Source organism: Ornithorhynchus anatinus, chromosome 15 (assembly GCF_004115215.2).
Source record: "Ornithorhynchus anatinus isolate Pmale09 chromosome 15, mOrnAna1.pri.v4, whole genome shotgun sequence".
Classification (NCBI taxonomy): Eukaryota; Metazoa; Chordata; class Mammalia; order Monotremata; family Ornithorhynchidae; genus Ornithorhynchus; species Ornithorhynchus anatinus.
The window spans coordinates 9,271,603-9,298,937 of record NC_041742.1 but is presented as its reverse complement, the minus strand read 5'-3'; the positions used below and the strand labels follow the sequence as shown (position 1 = coordinate 9,298,937).

General features: G+C 45.4%; 1 protein-coding gene across 1 annotated transcript; it reads left to right on the top strand.

Moving 5' to 3' along the window:
• The first annotated feature begins 1,605 nt into the window (after positions 1-1,605).
• Positions 1,606-26,951, top strand: LOC114817035 (CMRF35-like molecule 1). The gene is made up of 9 exons (XM_039914262.1): positions 1,606-1,847; positions 4,701-4,842; positions 14,908-15,256; positions 15,565-15,894; positions 16,504-16,597; positions 20,610-20,722; positions 24,142-24,179; positions 25,466-25,621; positions 26,385-26,951. The coding sequence occupies exons 1-9, from the start codon at positions 1,606-1,608 to the stop codon at positions 26,532-26,534; spliced, it is 1,614 nt and encodes a 537-aa protein (XP_039770196.1). The 3' UTR covers positions 26,535-26,951.
• The last annotated feature ends 384 nt before the right edge of the window (positions 26,952-27,335 follow it).

Genomic DNA, 27,335 nt, shown 5'->3' with positions numbered 1-27,335 from the left:
GATTCTATTTAGTTGCCATCGGTTTTTACGAGATGTTCTTCCCCTTGACGCTGTTTATTGCCATTGTTCTTGTCTGTCCGTCTCCCCCGATTAGACTGTAAGCCCGTCAAACGGCAGGGACTGTCTCTATCTGTTGCCGACTTGTTCATCCCAAGCGCTTAGTACAGTGCTCTGCACATAGTAAGCGCTCAATAAATACTATTGAATGAATGAATGAATACTAAACACCTGGGAGAATACTGTATAGCAATATAACAGACATCCCTGCCCACAATGAGCTTACAGTATAGAGAGGTAGACAGACATTAATACAAATAAATAAATTACAGCTATGGACATAAGGGCTGTAGGGCTGGGAGGGGGAATGTAGGGGTCAAATCAGGGAGATGCAGAAGGGGGTGGAAGCAAAGAAAAAGAGGGCTCAGTCAGGGAAGGCTTTGAATAAGGCTTTGAACTGGGGGGGAGTAATTCATCCATTCATTCCGTCATAATTACTGAGCGCTTACTGTGTGCAGAGGGAAAGGAGAAAGCAATAGAGGCAGACAATCCCTGCCCACAACAAGCTCAGAGTGTATGAAGAGGGACGGCATTTTGATCAGAGGTAGGACATGGGCGAGAGGTTGGAGGCGAGATATCCATCAGTGTATTTTTTTGTGCACTTGCTCTGTGCAGAGCACTGCACTAAGACTTCGGGAAAATACAGTTATGTTAGCTGGCATGATCGCTGCCCTCAAGTTGCATACACTCAAAGAAAAGGCACCAGGTACCAACAGAGTTCATTGTTATGGACATCAGCTCTGAGGAGGAGGTCAGGGTCAATAAATGGAAAGGGAGTGATCAGTTACTAGCAAATGAAGAGGTTTAACTCTCTGAAAACACTCTTCACCCTTGCCTCTGTTTACATGGCAAGGTGGAGAAAAACATTGCAGATCAATCAGTCAGCTTGTCTGCGGTGTGACCTTGGGCAAGTTACTTCACTTCTCTGTGCCTCATTTACCTAATCTGTAAAATGAGGATTAAGACTGAGAGTCCCATGTGGGACATGGATTTTGTCCAACCTGATCATCTTATATCTACCTTAGGGCTCAGTAAGGTGCCCGTCAAGTAATAAGCGCTCAACAAATACCATAAAAAAGCATATTGCTTCCTGTGTGCAGAGTTGGTAGACTCCTTTACTGCCCACAGAGTCTGACTGACAGCAGTAGCTTAGAATATAGAGGGAGAGAGAGTCAAGTACGAGTAAGCCACGCAGAGGAGGGGACTTGGGGAAACCATACCATACTGCAGAAGGAAAGATCACATAAGCCATGTGGAGGGGATGGGGTGGAAAGATCTGGGGGGACAACAGAAATTGGGGTGTGAATTGAGTTAGGGTAGGTGTTAGTGGAGACGTAATACTGTCCCAAATATCCCTGTTAAAATGCTGAATATTCTCGCATGTGCTGAAGGTGAGTTGAACAAGTCAACCAATCCATAGTATTTGCTGATTGCTTTCTGCACCCAGAGCACTGTAGTGAGAGCTTGGGAAAGTACAACACACCGGAGTTGGTGGATTGTTCAGAGGAGGTGGGTTTGTGTTTTCCAGACTGTGTTGCTTGGGAGGTGATGGGCCCTCGGTCCGTGTGGGGCCATATTGGCGGATGGCTAACGGTGCGATGTCAGTATAAACCGGCATGGGAGCCCTACGTGAAGTGCAGGGGAGAGGACTGGGAATCCTGCCAGATGATGGTGAAATCCTCAGGACCAGAGGCAACTAACGGCCGAGTGTCCATCCGAGACAATCGTGGAAACCACAACATCGAAGTGACCATGGTGAATCTGGAGGCAGGAGACACGGACACTTACTGGTGTGGGATTGAGAGAGCAAGACTTGACCTTGGATACCCTGTCAGAGTGATTGTTTTCCCGGGTAAATCTTGGTGGTGGGTGGGTGGGAGTGTGTGGGTGGGTGCCTGCCTATGACACAGGGGTGATAGGCCTTAGTCTTCCACCCAAGGAAACAGCATGGCCTAATGGAAAGAGTCTGGGCTTGGAAGTCTGGGCAGAGAAGCAGCGTGGCTTAGTGGAAAGAGCACGGGCTCTGGAGTCAGAGGTCATGGGTTCAAATCCCCGCTCGGCCATTTGTCAGCTGTGTGACTTTGGGCAAGTCACTTAACTTCTCGGTGCCTCAGTTACCTCATCTGTAAAATGGGGATTAAGACTGTGAGCCCCACGTGGGACAACCTGACTCCCTTGTGTCTACCCCAGCGCTTAGAACAGTGCTCGGCACATAGTAAGCGCTTAACAAATACCAACATTATTATTATTATTATTATAAGTCAAAGGATCTGGGATATAATCCCAGCAAGACCCCTTGTCTGCTGGGTGACCTTGGGCAAGCCACTTCAATTCCTTGTGCCTGTTACCTCACCTCCAAGATGGGCATTAATAATAATAATATTTGTTAAGCGCTTACTTTATGCCAAGCACTGCTCTAAGCACAAGGTAGATACAAGGTAATAAGGTTGTCCCACATGGATTTTACAGTCTTAATCCCCATTTTACAGAGGCACAGAGAAGTTAAGTGACTTGTCCAAAGTCACAAAGCTGTAAAGTGGTGGAGCTGGGATTAGAACCCATGACTTCTGACTCCCAAGCTTGTGCTCTTTCCAATAAGCCACTCTGCCTACTCCCCTCTACATAGACCGTGAGCCTCATATGGGACAGGGATTATGTCCCATCTGATTAACTCTTATTTACCCCAGCACTTAGAATAGTGCTTGGCACCAAGTAAGTGCCTAACAGATACCACAAATTATTATTCTCTCCTCCCAGGAGCCAGAAATCTCAGCCCCTTCTCCTGCCACCTCACGGACTAGTGCCACTGGCTCCTCTACCTCGCTGGCATCAGCCACTCTGGTGTGTGTCCCCCGGCCCAGATCCCAAGGGGCCTTCCCCCATTTGCCAGCTGTTCCCTGAGACCCCCATTCTGGGCCCCGCCAAGGCCTCTTGAAGATGTGCCTTCATCAAGGCTTTGAAGTGGAGGAGAGTAATTGTCTGTCATATTTGAGGAGGGAGACATGGGTGAGGGGTCGGCAAGGAAGGCGAGATCAATGACTCAAAAAGTCAATCGGTGAAAGGAGTGGGAGAAGAGGAAAGGAGGGCTTAGTCCGGGAAGGCCTCTTGGAGGAGATGTGCCTTCATTAATGCTTTGAAGGTTGGAAGAGTCATTGTCAGATATGAGGAGGAAGGTCATTTCAGGCCAGAGGCAGGACGCGGATGAGAGGTCGATGGCGAGATGGAGGTACGGTGAATTGTGCAGGCTGGCATGTAGTAGGAGAGTAGTGAGGTGAGGTAGGAGGGGGCAAGGAGATTAAGTGCTTAAAGAGCAAGGGGGCAGAGCAAGAGGGCCAGCTGGGGAGACTGACCTGTTCTCTGGTTTGCAAATTTCCCAGGATTATCAATGAACCCATCAGATGTACTCGGCCCCACACCAGGGTCTCTGAACTCCAACACTTAGAACTCCTCCTCCTCCCTTACCACCTCACCTGATGGGTAAGCAAAGCTGATTCTCATCTCCCCTTCCAGTCATCAAAACTCCTGGGTCCAGCCCCCCCATCTCACCCGGAGACTGTTTCCGGCGCCAGTAAGGAGGCCCCGACACACTACTGCACACAGACCCCCGAGGACCTTGGGCAAGTCACTTCACATGGTTGTACCTCAGTTACCTGTAAAGTGGGGATGAGGACTGTGAGCCCCACCTAGGATCTGGATTATATACGGTCTGATGTACTTGTACCTACCCCTGTGCTTAGTACGGTGTCTGGAACGTAGTTTTTAAATGAGCATACCATAAAAACAAGCTGCCTGTCCTTTGCTCTCAGTCCACCAATCGATGGTATCTACTGAGTGCTTACTGTTTGCAGACCTCTCCCCTGCTTCAAAGCATTATTGAAGGCCCATCTCCTCCATGAGGCCTTCCCTGACTAAGCCCTCATTTCCTCTTCTCCCACTCCCTTCTCTGTTGCCCAGCCCCACAACACTTATGTCCATATCCGTAATTTATTTATGTATATTAATGTGTCTCCCCCTATAGACCGTGAACTCAGTGGGGGTTGAGAATGTCTACCAACTCTGTAATATTGTTATATTTTACTCTCCCTAATGCTTATTGCAGCGCTCTGCACACAGTAACCGGTCAACAAATGCAATTGATTGCGGAGCACTGTACTAAATGCTTGAAAGAGCACAATACAACAGAGCTGGTAGACACGTGCCTTGCCCACAAGGTGTTTACAGTCTGGAGAGGGAGACAGACTTTAAAATAAATTATGGATGTGTACATTGGTATGTGGGGCTGAGGTTGGGGTAAATATTAAGTGCTTACAGGGGGCAGAGTCAAGGTCTCTCTGCTGTATTTCTCTCGCTGGTCAGATTGGACTTGGCTTGAAACTACCTCAGCGCTTAGTACAGTGCCTGGCACAAAGTGATTAACATATGTCATTTTTAAAAAAAAAAAGAGATGCCATTATCTTTCCAACTGGGAGGAAAGTTCCCGCCAGGCTGTTCTGTCTTCTGTAGATTGTAAGCTTGATGTAAATAGGAAACACATCTACCAACTCTGTGGCAGTGTATTCTCCCAATCACTTAGTACAGTGCCCTGCACACAGTAAGCATTCAATAAATATCACTGATTCTTTGCCCCGGTCTTTCCTCAACAGCGTGCACCTCGGGATCATGGTCTTCTTGAAGGTCCCCATCTTGGTGCGTTTGGTCTGTGCGGTGGTCTGGGTGAACAGGCTGCGGAAGAGCGGAGATAGCCTCAGCAGCGACTTCCCAACGGCCTCAACTTCCAGTCCAAGGGCAAAGCCCAGTGACTCTGAGATGAGCAGAACCCCCAATCCCACCTTGAACTGCCTTCCACAGCAAGGCAGGGAAGGATCAGCCCGTGGAGACACCCGGCTGTGGGGAGAACCAAGGCAGAACACAGTGTCTGGTCTGGAGACAGGAATATAGCGGAAACGCACTTGGAAGTTTATCCCCACTGGGAGGGAGGAAACTGAGCTGGTTCTGGGTTTGTGTTGCCAACACCTGGAGCTTCGGTGAAACTCCCCTGTCTGATTTGGGTGGTTCCCAGATCCAGAACCCTGGAGAGACTTGGGGGTGGGCAAGAGAATGGATCAGACTAAGCCTCTTTAGTCTTTTATTCATTCCTTCATTGAATTGCATTTATTGAGGGCTTACTGTGTGCAGAGCACTGTACTGAGCACTTGGGAGAGTACAACACAACAGTAAAGGGTCATCCTTTCGAGTCCACTGAGTCTTTGGGAAGCTACCCGGGAAGGCGGTGTTTGGGAGATGTGAATCCTATGCGCCAACTCACATTCTTTGCTTACCCCAGGCAAATCCACTGTGCCCACCATGCCCTTATCACAGATTCCCCTCCACACCAGAGTCCACCGGACCATCTCCCATCCACCTCTTCCAGGAGAAATTCCCAGATCCTCGGCCCCCCCTTCCCGCCCAAAGTCTGAGGATACAGCCTGGGTGAGGGTAACACATGAACCCATCGACTCTCCTAAGAACTTGTGTACACCTGCTTATTTATTTCAATTATTCACTCCTTTAGCTGTCTCCTTTTGTTTTTTATCAGTTGTATCTATACCTTAACAAACACCATGAGTAGTATTATTACCATAATTATTAAGTGCTTACTATGTGTAAAACACTGTTCTAAGTGCTAAGATGGATACGAGATCATCAGATGGGACATGGTCCTTCTCCCTTATGGGCCTCACAGTTCAAGTAGGAGGGAGAAGGCTGTAACCCCCATTTTAGAGATGAAGAAACTGAGTCACAGAGAAGGTAAGTTGTCACATAACTGGAGCCGGAATTAGAACTCTGGTGTTCTGACCTCTGGGGCCATGATTTTTCCACTAGGCCCTGTAACGGGCATTAAGTCAGGAAGGCAGCCGAGGCCTGCAGCTTAGTACAATGCTTTGCAGACAGTAAACGCTCAATAAGAAGCAGTGTTGCTCAATGAGAAGCAGTGTCGCTCAATGGAAAGAGCCCGGGCTTGGGAGTCAGAGGTCATGGGTTCGAATTCCGGCTCTGCCACTTGTCAGCGGTGTGACTGTGGGCAAGTCATTTCACTTCTCTGGGCCTCAGTTCCCTCATCTGTAAAATGGGGATTAAGACTGTGAGCCTCACGTGGGACAACCTAATTACCCTGTATCTACCCCAGCGCTTAGAACAGTGCTCTGCACATAGTAAGCGCTTAACAAATACCAACATTATTATTATAAATACGATTGACTGAATGAATGAATGCAACCATGTTGCCACTGGAGGAGTTTCTTCTTAAACCCTTTCGTTGTCATGTTTGCTTGTCCCGTCCAGGAGAGGATTGGTGGTGCATTGTAGGTGGGGCCTGGGGGCAACACTATTTTGAAAAGGGCCACTGTCAGTTCCTGGACACGTCTCCCCATCACACTAAGTCACGGGAAAAACAAGCTTATTATAGAAAAGGAACAGGCCTACCAACTTGATTTATACTGTACTCTCCCAAGCGTTTGGTACAGTGCTTTGCCCACAGTAAGTGCTAGATAAATGCGATTGACTGTTTGAAGCAGAGTAGCTTAGTGGAAAGAGCACGGGTTGGGAGTCAGAGGACATGGGTTCTAATCCCGGCTCTGCCACTTGTCTGCTGTGTGATCTTGGGCAAATTACTTCATTTCTCTAGGTGTCATTTTTCTCATCTGTCAAGTGGACGTTCAGTACCTCTTCTTTGAGCCCCAGATGGGACCTGATGATCTTGTACCTATTCCAGGCCTTGGCACATAGTAAGTGCTTCACAAAAACAACAATTATGTGTCCCAAGAGAGAAATCCAAGCCAATACCCAAAGCAGATAGGAAAACCAAAAGATAGGTTAGTTATCTCATGATCATTCAACACCTTCCCTGACCCCAGTGAGTTTGTAGTCTAAAGGGGGAGACAGATATTAGTATACATAAATAATTAAATTAGTGATGTGAACCTAAGTACTATAATGTAGGTCACATCTTCTGGCCACACCCAGTGAATAATCTTTCAGTGTTCCACAAGTGGTTGTTTAAGCACCAGAGGCCTGGTTGAGCAATTGTAAAGGAGACATGATGAAACTGAACGGATTGATTTGACTCCAGTTGTACTAAGCACCACTTCCCTCTGCCTGAGCAGAACACTAGTCACTTCCCTTGCCCCAGTCTTTCCTCTTAGAACATTATATCATCATCTCTGTGCTAATTTCCCGGTAATCCTTTGCTGGGCCCCAGGGGCCTCTTCCATAAAGATCCATTGTGTTAAAATGTGTCTCTTATTCCATCCCTTGCGTTTTGCCTGTTGAGATTGGTTTCCAATCGTATGTCCCCAACTTCTTGGGGAGATGGCACAAATGCCGTATGCCTTCCGCCCCCCAAGACTATCCCCTGACTTGCATTGGCCTTTCTTGGGAAAGCGGGATGGCATAGTGGATAGGGCACGGGTCTGGGAATCCGAAGTTTATATTCCCGGCTCAGGCACTTGTTTGCTGTGTGATGTTGGGCAAATCACTTAACTTCTCTGTGCTTCATTTCCTCATCTGTAAAATGAGAATTGAGACTTTGAGCCCCATGTGGGACAGATACTGTGTCCAGCCCAATTTTCTTGTTTCCACTCCAGCGCTTAGTACAGTGCCTTGCATATAGTAAGCGCTTAATACCAGAATTATTATTATTTGAGGCCGCTGCAGAATTTCAGTATTTGCCGACACTCCCTGAGGACTGGTATTTTGGGATTGAAATGTGGAGGTGTTCCTCCAGACTGTAAACTTATTGCAGGCGGGAAACGTTTCTGCTAATTTTATTGTACTCTCCCAAGCTCTTAGAAGAGGACTCTGCACATAGGAAATGCTGAAAAAATACCACTGATTCATTCAGTGATCAAGAGAATGTGGCTAGAAGTTTGCTTCTAAGGCCACTGTCATTTCCATAAGAGAGTCTGCTAATAAAGAATGACAGTTTGGGGAAGAGGATCACATCGAGCTCCCCAGGATCTTTCAGGATCAGCCTCCAGACAAATGTATCCAGGGACTTGACAGCCATCTGTGTTTTTTTTTTGTTTTTTTGTTTCAAATAGTATTGGTTGAGTGCTTCGTACGTGTCAAGCACTGAACTAAGCAGTGGGCTAGACACAAGTTAATCAGGTTGGATGCACTCCTTGTCCCACATGAGGCTCCCAGTGAAGTACGAGGGAGAACAGGAATTGAATCTCCATTTTACAGCTGAGGAAACTGAGGTAAAGAGAAGTGACGTGACTTGCCCAAGGTCACAGAGCAGGTAAGTGGGTAAGTAGGCATTAGAACTCAGGTCCCCTGGCTCTCAGGCCCGTGTTTTTTCCACTAGACCACACTTCCCATGGGATAGTGATCCTGTTCACCATCAAAGGCTTTTAATAAAATAATCACGGTATTCATTAATTGCATACAGCTTTATACTTGTTCTTCCTTTCACTATCTGGATGTCATTTTTATCTGTCTTTTTCCATAATAATAGTGAGAAGCAGCGTGCCCTAAGAAACAGATCATGAGCCTGGGAATCAAAAGAACCTGGGTTCTACTCCCAGCTCTGCCACTATCTGCTGTGTGACCTAGGGTGAGTCACTTTGCACCTCTGTGCCTCAATTCCCTTATCTGGGGTTTAAGACTGTGAGCCCCGGGTGGAACATGGACTGTGTCCAACCTGATCAGTGCTTGGCACATAGTAAACGCTTAACAAATACCATTTAAAAAAAGTGGTAATTAAGTGCTCCCCTTCTAAACTGTAAACTCATTGTGGGCAGGGACTCTGTCTACCAACTCTGTTAGTGTGCTCTCCCAAGAGCTTAATACAGTGCTCTACAAACAAAGCGCTCAATATATACAATTGATTGATTGGCAAGTACTGACTCAATGCTGAGGTAGTTACAAGACTCACATCTGACAAAGACTGTGAGGTCCAGGCACTAAAGGGGAGGGAGAACAGGGAAAATCCCCATTTTCCAGATGAGGAGACTGAGGCACAGAGCAGTTAAGTCGAGTCAAAAATCCCTTCTTCTGGATCTGCAGAGTGAGGGAATAATTGCATCGTCTTGGCTCTCGAGGGTCATCTTAGGAAACAGAAGTCACACTGAGAAACAAGGGAGGACCTCTTGGGTGAAAGACGTCCAGGTCCAGGGTCATTTTGTACAAAATGGAAAAGAAAAAGTTTGAAGGTTGACCTTGTGACAAGTGGATATTGCTGAGTCATCATCATCACCAATCAATATGATCATTAAAAACTTCATTAGAATTCAAGAAATCGAAATGTTTTCTTTTTTTAAGGTATTTGTTAAGCGCCACGTACCAAACACTGTTCTAAGCTCTGGGATAGGTACAGGTTAATTAGGTTGGACACAGTCCCTGTCCATCATGGAGATCACAGTCTAAGTAGGAGGGAGGATAGATTTTTAATACCCATTTTACAATTGAGGAAACTAAGGTACAGAGAAGTTAAATGACTTGCCCAAAGGCACACCGCAAGCGATGGACAGAGCTGGGGTTGGAACCCAGGTCCTCTGACTCCCAGTCCTACGCTCTTTCCATTAGGCCATATAGCTTTTATCTGCCCCAGTGCTTCATACAGTGGCAAATAATAATAATGATAAATTATTGTTTTATTTAAGCACTTGCTCTGTGTCCCACACTGTTCCAAGCACTGGGGTAGACACAAGTAAATCAGTTCAGACACAGTCCCTGTCCCACATGAGACTCACAGTCTAAGAGGGAGATCAGATATTGAATCCCCATTGAACACGTGAGGAAACTTTGGCAGGAAGAAGGTGAGTGACTCACCCAAGATCACCCGGCAGGCAAGGGCTGGAACCAGGATTAGAACTCAGGTCTTGTCACCCCAAGTCCCCAGCTATTTCCACTTAGGTCAAACTGCTCCTCCTAAGTGCTTAAGAAAAACACAATTTGTAGTAATAATAGTAAAAATTAAGTGTGGCAGGTGGCAGAGGGGTGGTCAAGCCCAGGAAGGAGACTTTAGGGATATTGTCCTAAGGTTTGGGGTTCTGAGCCCAAAGCGCACCCTAAATTCAGAGGCTGGGAAAAGGGAGTTTGTACCCAAAAGATGCCACCCAGGTGTTCTGTGGGCATGAACCCGTCCATTTCTGGCAAGTTTTCAACCATTTTCACATCAGTCAAGTGACTTAAAATTTCACTCTGCCTCCCTTCCTATTTTTGTACCGACCGTGAGGGGGAAATATGAGAAAATAAGGAAGTGGATGATTAAGAGAAAGAAAAAGCGGAAGATGAGAGAGTGGAGAGTGAGGTTTTGGGAGTGCTGCAAGTCATAAATGAAACAGAACAGAGGAATTTCAAAGAGAACGGATGATGCGGGTCTCAGCAGCTCTGGTCCTTCTGTGGCTCCCAGGTGAGTTTGAGCCCTGTCTGTCCCTGTAGTAAGAGCCCCAAAGTCACTGCTGGTAGCGGGACAGCGGAGTTGGAGGTAGGAGCATTGGGAGATGGGAAAGGGGTTGAATGGATGACCCAAAAATGAGAAAACTTATTGCGAGTAGATGGGCTTGGATTGGCAGTGAGTTCTGAGCTCTACCTGCGACATGAGCTTCTGATTGATAAAACTGTGCTAACCAAGAGCTGTATTAAGCTCTGGGTAGATACAAGATAATAAGGTCAGTCACAATCCCTGCCCCTGACAAATTCTAAGTCAGAGGGAGAACTGGCAACTGAACCCTATTTTACAGGTGCATGGGCAGATAATTGATAATTAGGCCAGTCACAGTCCCTGCCCTGACAAATTCTAAGTAGGAGGGAGAACAGATATTTGAAACCGTACAGGTTTATTTTACAGGTCAGAGGAACCATCTAATCTAGTGGTCAGAGCACGGGCCTGGGGGGGGGGGTCAGAGGACCTGGCTTCTAATCCTATCACTTGTCTGTATGACCTTGGGCAAACACTTCACTCATACTCTCACTTTTGTATATTATACTCTCCCAAGCACTTAGTACTATGTAACTAGGATCGATGGTTTCACTTCTCTTTGCCTGTTTTCTCATCTGTAAAATCAATCAATTGTATTTATTGAGCACTTACTATGTGAAGAACACTGTACTAAGTGCTGGAGAGAGTACAACATAACAATATAGCAGACACACTCCCTGTCCACAGTGAGCTTACAGTCTAGAGGTAATGGGTATTTATTACCTGATCTCCCTTCTACTTACTCTTTCTTTCATTCAGTTGTATTTTCTGAGTTCTTAATGTGTGCAAAACACAGTACTAAGCGCTCGGGAGAGTACAATATAGCAATACACGGGCACATTCCCTGCCCACATCGAGCTTGGAGTCTAGAGGGAGAGACAGACATCAATATAAAAAATTTTTATATCTGCAATTTATTTTTACATTATTATTATTATGTAATATTACAGATTGGGGGGAGATATATTAATATGAATACTTAAATTACAAATCTATAAATAAATGCTGTGGGTCTGAGAGGGGGGATGAATAAAGAGAGCTAGTCAGGGTGACACAGGAGTGGGAGAAGAGGAAAGAAGGGCTTAGTCAGGAAAGACCTCTTGGAGAGTAATTGTCTCTCAAATATGAGGCTGGAGGGCATTCCAGGCCAGAGGCAGGTTGTGGGTGAGAGGTTGGCAGTGAGATAAACGAGATCCACGTACAGTGAGAAGGTTGGCTTTAGAGGAGTGAAATGGGTGGACTGGGTTGGAGTAGGAGAATAGCGAGGTGAGGTAGGAGGGGGCAAGGGGATTGAGTTTTTTAAAGCCAGCAGCGAGGAGTTTTTCTCTGGTGGAGAGGTGGATGGGCAACCACTGGAGTTTCTTGAGGAGTGGAGAAAGATGGTCTGAATGTATCTGTAGGAAAATGATCCAAGCAGCAAAGTGAACTACAGACTGGAGTGTAGAGAGACAGGAGGCAGGGAGGTCAGCAAGAAGGCAGATACAAAAATAAAAGCAGGGTGGTATAAATGTTTGGGTTAACATGGTAGAAGTTTGGATGGCGAGGAAAGGGTGGATTTTAGCGATATTGTGAAGGTGGAACTAACAGGATTTAGTGATGGATTGAGAATGTGGGTTGAATGAGAGAGGAGTCAAGGACTGTGCCAAGGTTATGTGCTTGTAAGATAGGGAAGATGGTGGGAACATCTACAGTTGTGGGAAAGTGAAGGGGAGAACAGGGTTTGGGTAGGAAGATGAGAAGTTCCGTTTTTGACATGCTAAGTTTGAAGTCACGGGAGGAGCTCCAAGTAGGGGTATCTTGAAGGCAGGAGAAAATGCGAGACTGCAGAGAGGGAGTGGTATCAGGGCTGGAGATATAGATTTGGGTGTCGTCATCTGCGTAGAGGTGGTATTTGAAGTTATTGGAGCGAATGAGTTCTCGAAGGAAGTGGGTAAAGGTGAAGATTAGGAGGGGACCCAGAATTAAACCTTGAGGGATCCCAACAGTTAGGGGGTGAGAAGTAGAGGAGGCGCCATTGAAAGAGACTGAGAATGAGTCAGTGAAGCCAAGGTCGGATGTTTCCAGCAGAAGGGGGTGGTTGACAGTGTCCAAGACAGCTGAGAGGTCGAGGAAGATGAGGTTGGAGTAGGGGCCATTGGATTTGGTGAGAAGGAGATCACACTGGTGACCTTTTGAGAGAGAGGTTGTGGAATGAAGGGGACGGAAGCCAGATTGGAGGGGGTCAAGGAGAGAATTGGAGGACAGTTGGTGTAAACAACTCTCTCAAAGAGTTTGGAGAGGAATGGTAGAAGGGAGATGGGGCAGTAACTGGAGGGAGCCATGGGGTCCAGCGAGGATTTTTTTAGGTTAGGGAAGATATGGGCATGTTTGAAAGCAGTGGGGAAGAAGCCACTGGGAGAGTGAACAGTTGAAGATGGCAGTTAGGAAGGGAAGAAGGGAGAGGGCAAGTGTTGGGATAAGGTGCAAAGGAATGGAGTCAGATGTGCAGGTGGAGGGAGTGGATTTTGATAGAAAGCAGGAGATCTCCTCTAGAGATAGTTAGATTGTGAGTCCCATGTAGGACAGGGGCTGTGTCTGGCCTAATTAACTTGTATCTACCCCAGTGCTTAGAACAGTGACTGGCACACAGTAATTTCTTTACAAATATTATAAAAACAAAAAATGTCAAGTGACCTGCTCAAGGTTATAGAGCAGGCAGGTAGCAGAGGCAAGAACAAAACCCAGGTCCTCTGACCTCCGTGACAGTTGGACTGATTCCTTCTGGAGGCCCCTGCTCATGCCAGAGGGGAATCGAAATGGGCAACCTTCTTTTTCCTGAATGACACCAGGGTCTCTCAGAGGGAGCAGAGAAGGGTGTTTGTCTCTGAGTACCTGTCACCCTCTTTGGGAACCTAAAAAGGCCAAGAAATACTCTGGGGAAGATGTGAGTTCTAAGGAGTATTTGAAGGACCAATTAGGCTTATGATATTTAGAATGGCAGAAAAGAAGTTCTGGACCAAGAAAAGAGCACAGGAGGGGAGTTGGAAAGAGGAGGATCAGAGAGCAGTGGATGAGGTAAACATGGTGACAGTGGAGAAGGCAACATTTGAGATGTCAGTCTATCACATTTATTGAGTGGTTACCGTGTGCAGAGCACTGTACTAAGCACTTGAGAGATTACCTTATAACAGACACATTCCCTGCCCATAATGAGCTTACGGTCTAGAGGGGGAGCCAGACAAAAGAAATAAATGAATTACAGATATGAACATAAAGGCTGTGGGCCTGGGAGGGGGGATGAATGAAGGGATCAAGTCAGGGAGATGCAGAAAGAAGTTGAAGACAAGGAAAAGAAGGCTCAGTCAGAGAAAGTTTTGAATAGAGCTTTGAAGGGAGGGTGAGTTATTGTCAGGAAGAGGGAAGACATTTCAGGCCAGAGGCAGAAAGTGGGAGAGAGATTGGTGGCGACATATTAATCAGTGTATTTCTTGAGCATTTGCTCTGTGCATAGCACTGTACCAAGTCTTTGGGAAGGTATAGTAGCGTGAGCAGACATTATCCCTGCCCTCAAGTTGCTTAAAATCTAGCAAGGGGAGACAGACACTCAAAGGACAATCACCAGGTTCTGGACATTACTTCTGAGGAGGTCAGGGTCACTAACCTGGAGTGATGAGTTACTAGCAAACAGAGAGATTTAACTCTCTCTAACCCCTCTTCACCCTTGCCTCTGTTCACGTGGCAAGGTGGAGAAAAGCATTGCAGATCAATCTGTCAATCAGCCTGTCTGCAGTGTGTCCTTGGGCAAATTACTTCACTTCTCTGTGCCTCAACCCAATCTGTAAAATGAGGATTGAGACTGAGAGTCACATATGGGACATGGACTGTGGCCAAACTGATTAGCTTGTATCTACCTCAGGGCTCAGTATCGTGCCCATCACATTATAAGCGCTTAACAAACACCATTAAAAAATGCATATTTATTGAATGCTTCTTGTGTGCTGAGTTGGTAGACTTATTTACTGCCTACAGGGAGCTTTCAATCTAGAGGTTCTGATAGCAGTAGATTGGAATAGAGAAAGAGAGAGGGTCAGGAAGTATGAGTAAGCCAGGCAGAGGAGGAGGCTTGGGGAGACCATACCATGCTACAGAAGGAAAGATCACATGAGCCATGTTGAGGGGAAGGGGTAGAAGGGTATGGGGGTCAACAGAAATTGGGGTGTGATTAAGTTGGAGCAGGAGCTAGTGGGGACATAACACTGCCCCAAATATCCCCATGAAGCTGCTGCATATTCTTATGGGTGCTGAAGGTGAGTCAACCAATCAATCAATCAATGGCATTTATTGATCGCTTTCTACATGCAGAGCACTTGAGAAAGTACAGTCCAACAGTGTTGGTGGATTCTTCAAAGGAGGTGGGTTTGTGTTTTCCAGACTGTGTTTCTTGGGAGGTGACGGGCCCCCAGTCCGTGAGGGTCCCTCTTGGCGGATCGCTGACAGTGCGATGTCAGTATAAACAGGAATGGAAGTCCAACGTGAAGTGGTGGTGCAGGGGAGAGCAATGGTCATCCTGCCAATTCATGGCGAAATCCTCTGGATTCGAGACCAGTGGCCGAACATCCATCCAAGACAGACGTGGGAACCTCACCTTCATAGTGACCATCGTGAACCTTGAGGCGGGAGACACAGACACCTACTGGTGTGGGATTGAGAAAGCACTAAGAGATCATGGACATCGTGTCAAAGTGACCGTTTCCCCACGTAAATCTCGGGCGGTGATGGCCGTGTGTGCGCGCGTCCCCATGACCCAGCGATAGAGCCCACCCTTCTCTGGGCACGGGATCCAGAAATCTCGGCCCCTTGTCCCACCTCCTCACAACCTAGTGCCACTGGCTCCTCTGCCTCCCTGGCAGCTTTGCCACATGTTCTCATTGGGCGGCCCCTGGCCCAGACCCAGTGAGTCCTGCCCCAATTTGCCAGTCATTCCCTGAGACACCCGCCTGCCCCCTTAGCCGTGGAGGAGCCGGACCATTATGGGAGCTGGGTGGGGGGGGGAATCTGTTTTGCAGACCATCTATCCCTGAGCGGCCCCAGGGAGGTGAGTGCTGCAGTGGGAGAAAACCTGACAGTGCGGTGTCACTACGAGCAGCGCCTGCAGGCAGAGGAGAAATCCTGGTGCCGAGGACCCCGTTGGGGGGCCTGTGGTCCCATGGCCACCACACGGGGGGCAAGGAGCCAGGGGACGGCTGGCCGGGTGTCCATCTTGGATGACTGGGACAGCTACACATTCACGGTGACCATGGAGAAGCTCTCCTGGAGAGACTCAGACACATACTGGTGTGTCATGCACACGGAGGGAGCTGAGCTGGGGCTTCCGGTCATTGTGAAGGTTTCTCCCGGTAAGACCCCTAGGGTTTGGTGGTGGGCAGCACTGGCCTCTCCTTAAACTATGGCTCCCCTCTTCCTTGGCCTCAGGAAGCAAATCATTCAATCAATAAGCAAGCACTTACTGCATGCAGAACACTGTAATAAGCGTTAAGGAGAATACAATGTAACAGAGTCGGTAGAGGCATTCCCTGTCAATCAATCAGAGGTATTTATTGGGCACTTACTGTGTGCAGAGCACTGGACTAAACCCTTGGGAGAGTACAATATAACAGAGATAGACTTGTTCCCTGTCCATCATATTTATCGGGTGCATACTGTGTGCAGGACACTGAGCTAAGCACTTGGGAGAGTACACTATAACAGAGTTGGTAGCCGCCAGGAAGTCAAATCTTCTAGACTGTAAGCTCATTGTGGGCAGGGAATGTAACTATTGTTGTATTGTACTCTCCCAAGCACTTAGTACAGTGCTCTGCACACAGTAAGCTCTCAATAAATACGACTGAATGAATGAATAAATGAATGAGTAACCCTGAGGCAACTGGAAAGCAAGTGTGGCTTGGGGAGGAGGGTCACCCCTGGAGGATATGGAACATGACCAGTGGCCTGGCTTGTGTCTCTAGCAACAACACGGATGACAGTAACAACCAAAGGAACTCCCAAACTGACTAGCTCCGCGCAAGAATCCTCGAACACAGACAGCGGTTCTTCAGAATGGTAAGGATGGCTGACAATCACCTCAATCAATCAGTCGTTTTGATCGAGCGCTTCCGGGATGCAGAGTGCTGTACTGAGCGGTTGGGAGAGGACGATGTAGCCGAGCTGGTAGTTACGTCCCTGCCCAGTTGGAGCTTACGGTCTAGAGGATAAATAGAGAAACGGTGGGGCCTAGCGGATACAGCAGGGTCCTGGGAGTCAGAAGGACCTGGGTTCTAATCCCAGCTCTGCCACATGTCTGCTGTGTGATCTTGGATAGTCATTCATTCATTCAATTGTGTTTATTAAGCACTTACTGTGTGAAGAGCACTGTATTAGGCACTTGGAAAGTACTTCACTTCTCTGGGCCTCAGTTCCCTCATCTGGAAAATGGGGGTTAAGACCCTGAGCTCCATGCAGGACAGGGACTGTGTCCAACCTGTCAACCTTGTATCTACCCCAGTGCTTAGTACAGGGCCTGGACATAGTAAGCGCTCAACAAATACCATTAAATACCAAAAAAAACCAAAAACCCAAAGCCCAAGTTCCTTTTGGTTGGGTCTTCTGCTTTATCACCCAGGTAGTAATTCACTATCAGTCATTTTGGCAACCACAGTCTCACTCCTCATCTAGACCCGAGGATCTTCCCGCAGGGACACTCTGCCTGACTCCCTGCCCAGCCTCTTTGTAGTCTTGCTTTTTTTATGGCATTTAAGTGCTTACTACACTAAGCACCGGTTAGACACAAGTTAATATGGTTGGACACAGTCCCTATCCCACATGGGGCTCATAATCTTAACTTCCATTTTCCAGATAATGGAACTAAAACCTAGAGAAGTGAAATGACTTGCCAAGGTCACACAGCAGACAGATGGTGGATCTGGGATTAGAATCCAGGTCCTTCTGACTCTCAGGCCTGTGCGCTAACCATTAGACCATGCCACTCCTCCGTGTTCAGTGTACAGACCTGCCCCTCAACCCAGTTTTTATTTTTGGTCTCCTGCAACTTTGTCACTCTCATCTCTTACCACTTGGGACCCTCACTTCATTCTTACCCTGAGATGTCCTCTAGAGTATAAATTCATTGTGGATAGTCAGTCATATTTATTTAGCGCTTACTGTGTGCAGAGCACTGGAGTGAGCGTTTGGGAGAGTACAATATAACAATGTAAGAGACACATTCCCTGCCCACAATGATGTCTACTGACTGTTATAATGTACTCTCCCAAGCGCTTAGCACAGTGCTCGGTCCTCAGTAAGTGCTCAATAAATTCCATTTATGAGGCTGCCCTCCTCCCTCACTTTTTCTGTCTTTTCTGGCCTCCGGGTTTTGCTAGGAAGGCAGAGATGTCACAGTACAGTTGTCTTTCTCTCTCTCAATCAATCATATTTATTGCAGAGCACTGAACTAAGTGCTTGGGAGAGTACAATATAATAGAGCTGGTAGACCCAATACTTGTTCATTCAATTCATTCAATAGTATTTATTGAGCGCGTACTATGTGCAGAGCACTGTACTAAGCGCTTGGACTGAACAAGTCGGCAACAGATAGAGACGGTCCCTGCCGTTTGACGGGCTTACGGTCTAATCGGGGGAGACGGACAGACGAGAACAATGGCAATAAATAGAGTCGAGGGGAAGAACATCTCGTAAAAACAATGGCAACTAAATAGAATCAAGGCGATGTACATTTCATTAACAAAATAAATAGGGTAATGACTATTTAGGGTAATAGGGTAATCACTATTGTTATTGATAGTAATACTGGTTGTTTATAGTAATGATCAACAATGGTATTTATTGTTATTACCATGAATGGCAATAACTAATGAATATCATTACCATTATTATTATCATTATTACTCTTCCTGCTCAGGTGGTAGCAGTTTAGTCCATTGCCTGGCCCGCTGTAAGGGCTTAACAAATATCATTATTGTTATTTCATAGTAATACTGGTTGTTCAGAGTAATCATGAATAAAGGTACTTATTGTATTTACCATGAATAGTAATAACTAATGAATACCATTATTATTTTCATTATTATTGTTACTGTCTTCCTGCTCAGGTGGTAGTAGTTTAGTCCATTGCCTGGCCGGCTCTGAGGGCTTAACAAATATGATCATTATTGTTATTGATAGCAATACTGGTTGTTCATAGTAATAATGATTAAATGTATTAATTGTTATTACCATGAATAGTAATAGCATTAATGAATACCATTATTATTATTATTATTACTGTCCTCCTGCTGAGGTGGTGGCAGCTTTGTCCAGTGCCTGGCCCGCAGTAAGCGCTTAACAAATAACATCATTATCATCATTGTTATTGATAGTAATGCTGGTTGTTCACAGTAATGATGAATAAAGGTATTTATTGTTATTAAGTTATTACCATGAATAGTAATAACTAATGAATACCATTATTATTTTTATTATCATTATTACTGTCTTCCTGCTCAGGTGGTAGCAGCTTAGTCCATTGCCTGGCCCGCTGTAAGCGCTTAACAAATAACATCATTATCATTATTGTTACTGATAGAAATACTGGTTTTTCAGGGTAATAATAAATAATGGTATTTATTGTTACCATGAATGGAAATAACATTAATGAATATCATTATTATCATAATTATTATTATTATTGTTTTCCTGCTGAGCTGTTTGGCAGCCAAGTCCAGTGCTGGCACGCAGTAAGCACTTAAAAAATATCATCATCACTGTAATTGTAATTGATAGCAATACTGGTTGTTCATAGTAATGATAAAGGCATTTATTGTTATTACCATGAATAGTAATGACTAATAAATACCATTATTATTTTCATTATTATTGTTACTGTCTTCCTGCTCAGGTGGTAGCAGCTTAGTCTAGCGCCTGCCTGCAGTAACAAACATCATCATCATTATTGTTATTGATAGCAATACCTGTTGTTCATAGTGAGAATGAAGGTATTTATTATTATTACCATGAATGGTAAGAGCATTAATAAATACCATCATTATTATCAAAATTATCATTAACATTACTGTCTTCCTGCTAAGGTGGTGGTAGCCTAGTCCAGTGCCTGGCCCACAGTAAGTGATTAGCAAATAACATCATTATCATTATTGTTATTGATAGTAACACTGGTTATTCATAGGAATAATAAATAATGGTATTTATTGTTATTTCCATGACTGGCAATAACTAATGAATACCTTTATCATTATTATTATCATTATTACAGTCTTCCTGCTCAGGTGGTAGCAGCTTAGTCCAGTGCCTGGCCCGCAGTAAGCGCTTAACAAATAACATCATTATCGTCATTGCTATTGATAGTAATACTGGTTGTTCACAGTAATGATAAATAAAGGTATTTATTGTTATTACCATGAATAGTAATAACTAATGAATACCATTATTATTTTTATTATCATTATTACTGTCTTCCTGCTCAGGTGGTAGCAGCTTAGTCCATTGCCTGGCCCGCTGTAAGGGCTTAACAAATATTATCATCATTGTTATTAATAGCAATACTGGTTGTTCAGAGTAATCATAAATAAAGGTATTCATTGTATTTACCATGAATAGTAATAACTAATGAATACCATTATTATTTTCATTATCATTGTTACTGTCTTCCTGCTCAGGTGGTAGCAGCTTAGTCCAGTGCCTGGCCCGCAGTAAGCACTTAACAAATAACATCATTATCATTATTGTTACTGATAGCAATACTAGTTGTTCAGAGTAATCATAAATAAAGGTATTTACTGTATTTACCATGACTAGTAATAACTAATGAATACCATTATTATTTTTATTATTATTACTTGTCCATAAGCAACTTCTAGAGGAGGAGACAGACATTAATATAAATAAATTATGGATATGGATATAAATGCTTTCTCTGGTATCCTTTACCCTTTGCCTTTGCTTGCACCCAAGCTGAGAATAACCTGGTCATTTCTTGTCATTTGCCCACCCACACACAAAGAACTAAGAGGGGGTGAGGATGGAGTATTGGCTTTTCCCATTAATTTCCTTTCCTTTCCAGGGAGATTGTCAAAGATCTCAGGCTCCTACTACCCCTGATATTTGCAATTCTGTTGATTCTGTTGGTGGGGATTTCCCTAGTGGCATGGAGGATGGTGTTGAGTCAGAAGAAAGGTGAGTCACTCATGGTTGGCTCTTATTTCTTAGCTCTTTCCTCTTCCAGGCTTTTCTCCCCTCACACGTGGAGGTGCTCTGAGATGGCTCTTGATTCCCAAGCTTGACAGAAGAGAGCTTACATTGTCTAGGGCAGATCAGCAGCCTCCATTTTTGTTGTTTTCAATTAAGTGCTTACTACGTGCCAAGCACTGTACTAAATGCTGGGGCAGATACAAGTTTATCTGGCTGGACACGGTCCCTGTTGCATATGGGTCTCAGTCTTAATCTCTGCTTTGTAGATGAGTCATCTGAGGCACACAGAAGTGAAATGACTTTTTAATAGAATTGATAAAGCGCTTACTATATGCCAGGCATGGGGGTAGGTACATGCAAATCAGGTGGGACACAATCCCTCTCCCACATGGGGTTCACGGTCTTAATCCCCATTTTCCAGATGAGGTAACTGAGGCACAGAGAAGTGAAGTGACTTACCGAAGGTCACATAGGCAGACGAGTGGCAAAGCTAGGATTGAAACCCAGGTCCTCTGACTCCCAGACCCGTGTTGTACCCACTAGGCCAGGCTGCTTCTTCTGGGGCTTTGAGATCTGGGTATTGGGATGGGGTCCCTGGGGTTCTTTTAAGTGCTGACAGGGCAGACAGAGGATGACCAGGCTCGGATGCCCACAGTCCCGGCCAGAGTCTGGAGAAGATTTGGCTCGTGCACGCTTTCGCTTGTTACTTCATCAAAACATCGTTTCCTCTCTTGGTCTGGCCAAGATTGCATCATTTCCCTCGGTTCTCCTCTGCTGTCTCAACCAACAAGTGCTGTGACTCTCGGAATATAAAATCAATCAGTCAATCAGTGGTATTTACTGAACACTTACTCTGTGCAGAGTACTGTACCGAGTACTTGGGAGAAAACAATACAACAGAATTAGCGGACTCGTTTCCTGCCCATAACAAGCTTACTAGCCTTATTAGTCCTTCAGCCTCCTACAGATCAAATATCACTTGGTTTTTCCTCACAGTTCTCTGGGATGCCAGCAGGGATGATGTTCACATTTCACAGATGGAGGAATTGAGGCTCAGATAAGCTAGGTGGAGGATCTTTTCTTTTTATGGAACTTATTAAGCGCTTACTGTGATGCACGTGGCAGTGTACTAAGCTCTGGGGTAGGTGCAATCACATCAGATTGGACACAGTCCCTGTCCCACATAAGGCACACAGTCTTAATCCTCATTTTACAGATGAGGTAACTGAGGTCTAGTGAAGTGACTTGTCCAAGGTCACACAGCAGAAAAGTGGCAGAGGCAGATTAGAATCCAGGTCCTTCTGACTCCCAGGCCCGTGCTCTATCCATTAGGCCATGCTGCTTCTTGATTGCCCTGATCTCAAGTTGAAAGGGCCTTGGGATCAGTAGGGAAGAGAAACTATAAAATCCTTTTCTTCCTAATGGCTCAAGACATTTTGCTTCATGAGCCAGCTAATCTCTTACTAGTACTTCCTGATGCAACTTCTTTCCTCTGACTTAGACTATGAGCCCCAGGTAGGACAGGTACTATGTCTGACCTGATTGATTCTTATCTATCCCAGTGCTTAGAACAGGGTTTGTCAAATAGTTAAGTGCTTAACAGAAACCATAAAAAGTTTAAAAAAGACTCAACCTGGAAAGGCTGAAGAGAGATATAGGTTGAAGCTGTTCAGCAAAGGATTTTCTTTCCTGTAAGATTGTGGCTTTGACCATGATTCCCCATTTGGCTGGGCTATTTTTCTGAATGACAGCTGGTACCTGGGGATTACAGTAGGGCTTGAGTCTCCCCTTTCCAGGTGGAAAAAGAACCCGAAACTTACTGGCTTCTGGATATTGCAAATAAAGTACTGCTAACCTCATTTTTTTTATTGGTGTTTGCTAAGTGTTTACTACATGCCAAACACTGTTCTAAGCACTGGGAAAGATCCAAGGCAATCATGTTGGACACAGTCCCTGTCCCGCATAGGATCACAGACTAAATGGGAGGGAGGGTGATTTAATCCCCATTTTCCAGATGAGGTAACTGAGGCATTGAGAAGTTAAATGACTTGCCCAAGGTCAAGCGGCAGACAAATGGTGGAGCCGGGAATAGAACCCAGCCGGGTCCCCTGACTTTCAGACCCCTACTCTTGCCACTAGGCCACACTGCTTCTCAAAAGTGAAGAATTTTTTTTGTCCTCAATCTATCAATCAGTGGTATTTATTGAGCGTTTACTGTGTGCAGAGCACTGTACTAAACGTTTGGGACAATACAGTATAAAACAAAGTTGGTTGCCCTTTTCCCAGACCACAAGGAGCTTACTGTCTAGAATCTACAATCCTGAGACAACAAAGACATTCTAATGCCAAACCATCTCCTGGAGTCAAGAAAAACTATTTCAGTTTTCCTAAAGAATTCCTTGCCCCTCGCTCCCATCCCCTTGCCTCCATAACCCTGGACAAATTAATGTCCCTACCCAACCTCACTGCAGCTGTTCTGCACATTGCAGGTGACAATTTGCAGTGAAATCCCCAAATCCCTGGAGATTTTAACTGGACTCTTTCACTCTCTTCCACCTAAAGTCCCAAATCTTTGACAGTTCATAACCTGAATCCTGCTTTTCAAATGTAGGTGACTACTTCTGTTCATTCAATTGTACTTACTGAACGCTTACTGTGTGCAGAGCAGTATACTAAGCGCTTGGGAAAGTAGAGTACAAAAAACAGACGCATGTGCTATACCTATTTCCTTTGATTGAAGGTTTAGCAACTCAAAGCTGTTTTTTGTTTTAAAGTTTCTCTTCTCTGAATGATTACACCATCTTTTGGATTAGCCAACAACATGCAATCAACTATTGCTGTCATGCCGCTTCCACTGCCCATTGTCGACAGTGTTGCGATGATGGGGAGAGATGGTAGGAATAGCTTGCAATTCCTGAGCTTATTTAAAAAAAGATCTTAGCTGGAAAGGCAAGGAGGAAAAATGTGACTTTCCGAGTCCTTGAATTCAGGAGCCTAGTGGAAAGAGCATGGACCTGAGCGAGGACCTGGGCTCTAATCCCAGCTCGGCCACTTGCCTGCTCTGTGACCTTGGGCAAGTCACATTACTTCTTGATGACTCAGTTTCCTCATCTGTAAAAGTTAATTCATTGCCTTCTCCTTCCTACTTAGACTGTAAATCCCATTGTGGAACAGGGACTGCGCCCAATCTGTTTATCTTGTGTCTTGGAGGGAAGACAGATTTTATCCCCATTTTGCACAAGAGGGAACTGAGGTACAGAGAAGTTAAATGGCTTTCCCAGGGTCATACACAGCAGGCAAGAGGCAGAGCCAGGATTAGAACCCAGGTCTTCTGTGTCCCAAGCCCAGCTTCTTTCCACCAGGCTATGTTGCTTCTAACTCCTCCCCGTCTCTGCTTCTTTTAGGAGATGAAGTGTCTGCTGCCACCCTGAATTTGCAAGAGGTAAGAAGGTGACGTGATTGCATGGGAGACAGAACAAAGCCGACTCTTGTGCGGAAACTGAGCCAATGATAGGGATGTGGGTCGATGCAGGTGGATGAGGCACACAGCCTTCAACACTAAAGACTTCCCAAGTTGTGAGAGGCCATTTCAGTCCCACATAGTAAGTGGATTGGGTGGCTCTCAGTTTCATTAAAGGAAAAGGAAAATGCCTTACTAGCTTTCCTCTCTTAGGAATTCAGTTTGCATATTCAGTTTTCGAGATTCGGGAAGCAGATAGGTCCCAAACTAAATCCATCTGTCTCCTCTGTCTGTTTAGGGCTGAGAGGAAGTTAAGGAAATTATCCTTCCCCATCTCTTAAAATGGTTACAGTTTGGAGACCTTATGTTTAATGAAACTGTAGGTTGACCACACGCATCATATCTAAGTATCTACCAAGTCTACTGTATTCCCTCACCTGAGCACTTAATACAGGGCTCGGCAAAATCAGTGCTTAATAGATGACGTTGACTGATTAATTTACCCATAACAAGATGGCTGACACAGGTGCATTCACCTTCCCAAAGAAGTGCTTGCCCTTTGACCCAGCAGGAAATGGGTCAAATATATAGGCTTTGATCTCACTGGAGGAGTTGTCTGGAGGTGGTGGGAGATCAATCAATCAATCAATTAGATTTATTGAGCGCTGAGTGCAGAACTCTGTACTAACTGCTTGGGAGAGTGCACTATAACGGAGTTGGTAGACATGTTCCCTGTCCACATGGAGCTTACAGTCTAGAGGGAGAGACAGACATTAATATAAATAAATAAGTTATGGATATGGACATAAGTGCCTTGGGGCTGAGGGTGAGGTGAATAAAAGCTGCAAATCCAAGTGGAAGGGTGATGCTGAAGGGCGTGGGAGAAAAGGAAATAAAGGCTTAGCTGGGGAAGGCCTCTTGGAGGAGATGTGCTTTTGAAAAGGAGGGTCTTGACACCAGGCAAGATTTAATAAGTAGGAAGCACTTATGTCCATATCTGTAATTCATTTCTATTAATGTCTGTCTTCCCCACTGAGCTGTAAGCTCATTGTGGGCAGAGAATGTGTCTGTTTATTGTTCTGTGGTACTCTCCCAACCGCTCAGTACAGTGCTTTGCACACAGTGAGTGCTCAAAAAATACGATTGAATGACTGAATGAATGAAAGGAGGAAAATAGAGTTGTAGAGAGGGTTGGGGAAGCTTTGATGATTTGTAGGCTGCAGTTTCTTGTGCCTGTACAGCAAGACTACAGATTCTTTCCAACACAGTTCCCAGGGCCACAGGACAGGGTGTGTTACAAAAATCTGATACTTCATCGACGAAAAGCCGACCCATCCCCACTGAACTCCCATGGGGCCGCGGCGACCTCCACTCAATCTTTCCAGACCCAGAGCTCCTATGACGAAGTGGAATATGCAATCATGGTACGTGCTCAGTCGTTCTACTTTTCTTTCTTATTTTTTTTTCTGGCACTCAAGTGCTTACTATGTGCCAGGCACTTTTCTAATCTCTGGGGCAGATACAAGATTAATCCCCATATTATAGATGAGGTAACTAAAGCACAGAGAAGTCAAGTGATTCGCCCAAGGGCACAAAGCCAACAAGTGGTGGAGCCGGGATTACTACTCAGGTCCTTCTGACTCACAGGCCCATGTTCTTTCCACTAGGCCACGCTGCTTCCCTAACATCGCTTTTTTTTCCTAACGTCACCTTGATCACCCCAGGTCCCACACAACTCTCGAGCTGGAGTTGCCAATTGCCCATAAATTCATGGACCTTCTGGAAACTCGTGGACCAACCATAGAAACGAGCATGTGTCTGTAAATTCATACATGACTACTCACAGACATCCATGTATGGATTTACAGAATTTATTACTATGTGCTTGGGAGAGTACAACAGAATTAGCAGATTATTATTATAATTGTTATTATTAATATTATTCCATTCTCCCACCTCTCCTCAATCCCTCTAACCCATTCCCTTGGCTACTCCACTTGTCAGCTGTGTGGCTGTGGGCAAGTCACTTCACTTCTCTGTGCCTCAGTTACTTCATCTGTAAAATGGGGATTAAGACTGTGAGCCCTACGTGGGACAACCTGATTCCCCTGTGTCTACCCCAGGGCTTAGAACAGTGTTCTGCACATAGTACACGCTTAACAAATACCAACATTATTATTACTCCAGGGTTCCATCCAGACAAAGGACATTTCCTACGCCTCATTGACTCAGCTCACACCAGGCTCGAACCCAACCTATGACAACGTGAAGCCCTTCAACTCCACCCACCCTCGGCAAGACTGGCAGGTGGAAACCGAGTACTCCGTGATCCAGTAGCCCCTTCCCGCACCCTCCCTCCGGGTCCTGCCTCTCTGACATTGTCGTCTCTTCTGTCTCCGGATCTGTCCTCACCAGGACTCGGTCAGGACCTGAGTAGCCAGCTCCCCAGTGCTTTGTTCTTGACTCAACTGTTGAGAGCCACCATCTTGGGGAAGAATGCTAATGAGAAGCGATGGATGAGTATACCCTGAGGGGGATAGAAGTGAACCAACTTGAGCCTGTGGGAAACCCACTTTATCCCACTGGGCTGGAGTTTGTTACCAATATCGATCATATTCCATGAACACCTGTGGGTGAAGCACAGAACCAGGCCTGTGAAGAACAATCATTCCCCAGTAACTGACAGGGAAGCTGGAGAATCCTACCTTGATATTAACTTTTTTAACGGTATTTTCATTCAGTTTATTCATTCATTGCGATAATTTATTGAGCACTTTCTGTGTGCAAAACACTGCACTAAGTGCTTGAGGGAGAGGACAACAATAAACAGACACATTCAGTGCCCACATTGAGCTTACAGTCTAGAGGGAGAGATGACATTAATATTAAAAAAAAAGACAGATATGGACATAAGTGTTGTGGGGCTGGGAAGGGAGATGAATAAAGGGAGCAAGTTACGATAATGCAAAAGGGAGTGAGAGAAGAGGAAAGTGAGGCTTAGTCAGGGAAGGTCTCTTGGAGGAGATAAGCTGCTCACCCAATGTGGAGCTCAAACTCACAACCCCGAGATGACGAGTCTCCTGCTCTTCCGACTGAGCTAGCTGGGCTAGCTCAGTATTTGTAAAGTGCTTATTATGT

What these genes read in the sequence shown, in the direction of transcription:
- LOC114817035 (XM_039914262.1), top strand. Translation starts at nt 1,606, where the DNA reads ATGGGCCCTCGGTCCGTGTGGGGCCATATTGGCGGATGGCTAACGGTG. An exon ending in CAAAGTGACCGTTTCCCCAC is followed by an intron (nt 15,257 to 15,564) that starts GTAAATCTCGGG and finishes TCTGTTTTGCAG; the next exon opens with ACCATCTATCCCTGAGCGGC. An exon ending in GGTGTTGAGTCAGAAGAAAG is followed by an intron (nt 20,723 to 24,141) that starts GTGAGTCACTCA and finishes TGCTTCTTTTAG; the next exon opens with GAGATGAAGTGTCTGCTGCC.